At 39.5% G+C, this 2,497-nt stretch overlaps 1 protein-coding gene across 1 annotated transcript in view; it reads left to right on the forward strand.

Annotated features, from left to right (window-relative positions):
- The window catches only part of ndr2 (nodal-related 2), a 4,935-nt gene extending 2,785 nt beyond the window's left edge, over positions 1 to 2,150 (forward strand). Inside the window, exons 2-3 of the mRNA XM_024285306.2 lie at positions 278 to 1,014; positions 1,563 to 2,150. Of these exons, the coding sequence (XP_024141074.1) occupies positions 278 to 1,014; positions 1,563 to 1,715 (890 nt within the window). The 3' untranslated portion in view covers positions 1,716 to 2,150. The remainder of the gene's footprint in view (positions 1 to 277; positions 1,015 to 1,562) is intronic.
- Positions 2,151 to 2,497: the final 347 nt, after the last annotated feature.

Below are 2,497 nucleotides of genomic sequence, written 5' to 3' on the forward strand. Positions count from 1 at the left end.
GACTTTGTTCCGTCTTGAATATGTTGTTGGGTGACTGTAAAAGGGAAATTTCCTGCATGGAAGAGCAGGAAGAAAACAGATTTTAAAAGGATTGCCATAAAAAAGACTTTAAGTGAGAAAGTTACTCCTTCAGAATAGTATTTTTAAATATAAATCAGATGCTTTTATTTTGGTAAATATTTACCATATCTGCTCTTTTTTAAGTGTTTTTAATGTATAAAGCATTGTAAAGTCCAGTAATTTCATCTGATGTGAAACTTTTTTTTTCACACATCAGATCTGAAATACAGACGTGGACGCTGGGTGGCGACCTTTGACCTCCGTGCTTTGCTCACTGACATCCACATCCAGGCAGCAGAGCTGAGAATCAAACTTCCTCTGGGCCTAAATGCCTCCAACATCACGGTGGAGGTGCACCACCAGAGGAAGCAGCTGGTGGGGGTGCTCACTCCATCATCCCTGGTGACGTCATCACACAGCTGGAAGGTGTTCAACATGACAAATCCTCTGCTGGGCTGGCTCAGGGGGAATTCCAGAACTACAGTTGGACCCAAACGCGTCTCCAGACGGAGGAAGAAAAAGAGAGGACCGCCTGTTCTGGATCGGCCTGTTTATGTTGCAAGTGCGAGAAAGGAACTCCACAACAGTGACCAGGCCTTGCTGGTTGTCTTCTCACACACTGGGTCTGATGGGAACTCAAAGGCCAAAGCCAGCCTGCTCCACACAGCTGAACAATCCAAGTTCTTGTCCCCCGCTGAAATCAAAAGGGTCCACGGGCTGAAGAGGCGCCGGAGCAAGCGAGGCCACCGAGAGCAAACAGCTATCTCGCAGGTGTTCAGGAGAGGGGGAGAAAAGTCTCTCTGCCGGAGAGTGGACCTGCACGTCGACTTTATTCAAATTGGCTGGGGTTCTTGGATCATCTTTCCTAAAAAATACAACGCCTTCCGCTGTGAGGGCACCTGCCCTGGTCCACTGGGAGAAGATCTAAATCCAACCAACCATGCGTATATGCAGGTAAACATTTGTGGATCCGTCTTACTCTTTTTTTTGTGATCAGTGGAGTTACAGGAATATCAAGATGCATGTGTATTTCACTTAAAGAATACTTTGATTGAATACACTCTTGCTCTTAACAGGCAAAACACAGTTTCAAGATTGATTGTGATGAACTAAATTTGCATTTACAGGAAACTTTAGAAACTTAATTGCAGTTTAAATATTAAATACTCAAAAAAATGAACAAAAAAACAACAGATTAATGGTAATTCTGACTTAAGGTGATCAAATACAAAATAAAAATGGTCAAAAAACTATTTTTTGTATTACTTAACTCTAAATCTAAACTTTTGTTAAAAATAAAAAGCGCAAACTGAACTCACATTGGCAACTCTCATTGTATTTTTTTTTATTTTTGTCTCTAAAAACATATTAAACATCTGGGAATTTGTCATGCACATGTCTAAACTTGAATATAAATGAGCAAATTTTAATATTTTCCACAGATATTTTACATGACTTTCTACATTTGCTTATCTGTTATGGTTGTTTTTGCCTTTTTCTAGAGTCTTTTGAGACATTACCATCCTGAACGAGTTGCAGCGGCATGCTGCGCCCCAACCAAAATGAGCCCCCTGAGCATGCTGTACTATGAGAATGGAGAAATGCTTCTTCGTCACCACGAAGACATGATCGTGGATGAATGTGGCTGCCAGTGACAACAGCTACGACACATGAATTATGTTATGGAGCACCATTACAGCACAGGAAGGCTGTCATACTGAAAAAAGATACGGGAATTTGGAATAACGAGAGGAAAAAAAAGACACTTAACCAGAAGAAGAAGAAGGAAATAAAAAAGCTCTTTGATGTTTATCAGTGTGCACTATTAAATTGCATCTGATCCACATGCAGACACTTTATTGCTGGTTCTGGTTTATAAGATCAATGAGATTTGCTGAAATACAAACTCTATAATTATTTTACTTTCACAGTTAATGCAGGATTTGTTTCTTGTCCCTCATCAAGATAAAGATAAACAAGAAATTGCAATTTTCTTGAATATTCCAGCACTATTTTAATTGTATAATGCAAAATTTGTTACAGGGAACTAATGTGTATTTATTGTAAATAAAAAAAAATATTTATGTTAATATGAATGTGTAGTTTTCTTATACCACACAATCTATTTTAACACACCCAGACTGCAATTTTCTCCAATGATCTGTCGAAGGACACCAGGGACAAGATTGTAGACCTGAAGAAGACAGGGAGGATTAGGAGAAGGTCTTGAGGACAGATCAGATGAGACCAAAATGGAACTCTTTGGTATAAATGCTGTTTGCCATGTTTGGAAAAATGCTCACTCACTTTCCAAGAACAACGTATCAACAGTGAAGCATGTCCATGCTGGGAACTGGATTATGTAAATGGGACAGGACTACTGATCTGTAGTAGGAAAATGGAGCCATGGATGGTGAAATTAGGGCAAAAACCTCCT

Source organism: Oryzias melastigma, linkage group LG19, assembly GCF_002922805.2.
Source record: "Oryzias melastigma strain HK-1 linkage group LG19, ASM292280v2, whole genome shotgun sequence".
NCBI classification, from domain to species: Eukaryota; Metazoa; Chordata; class Actinopteri; order Beloniformes; family Adrianichthyidae; genus Oryzias; species Oryzias melastigma.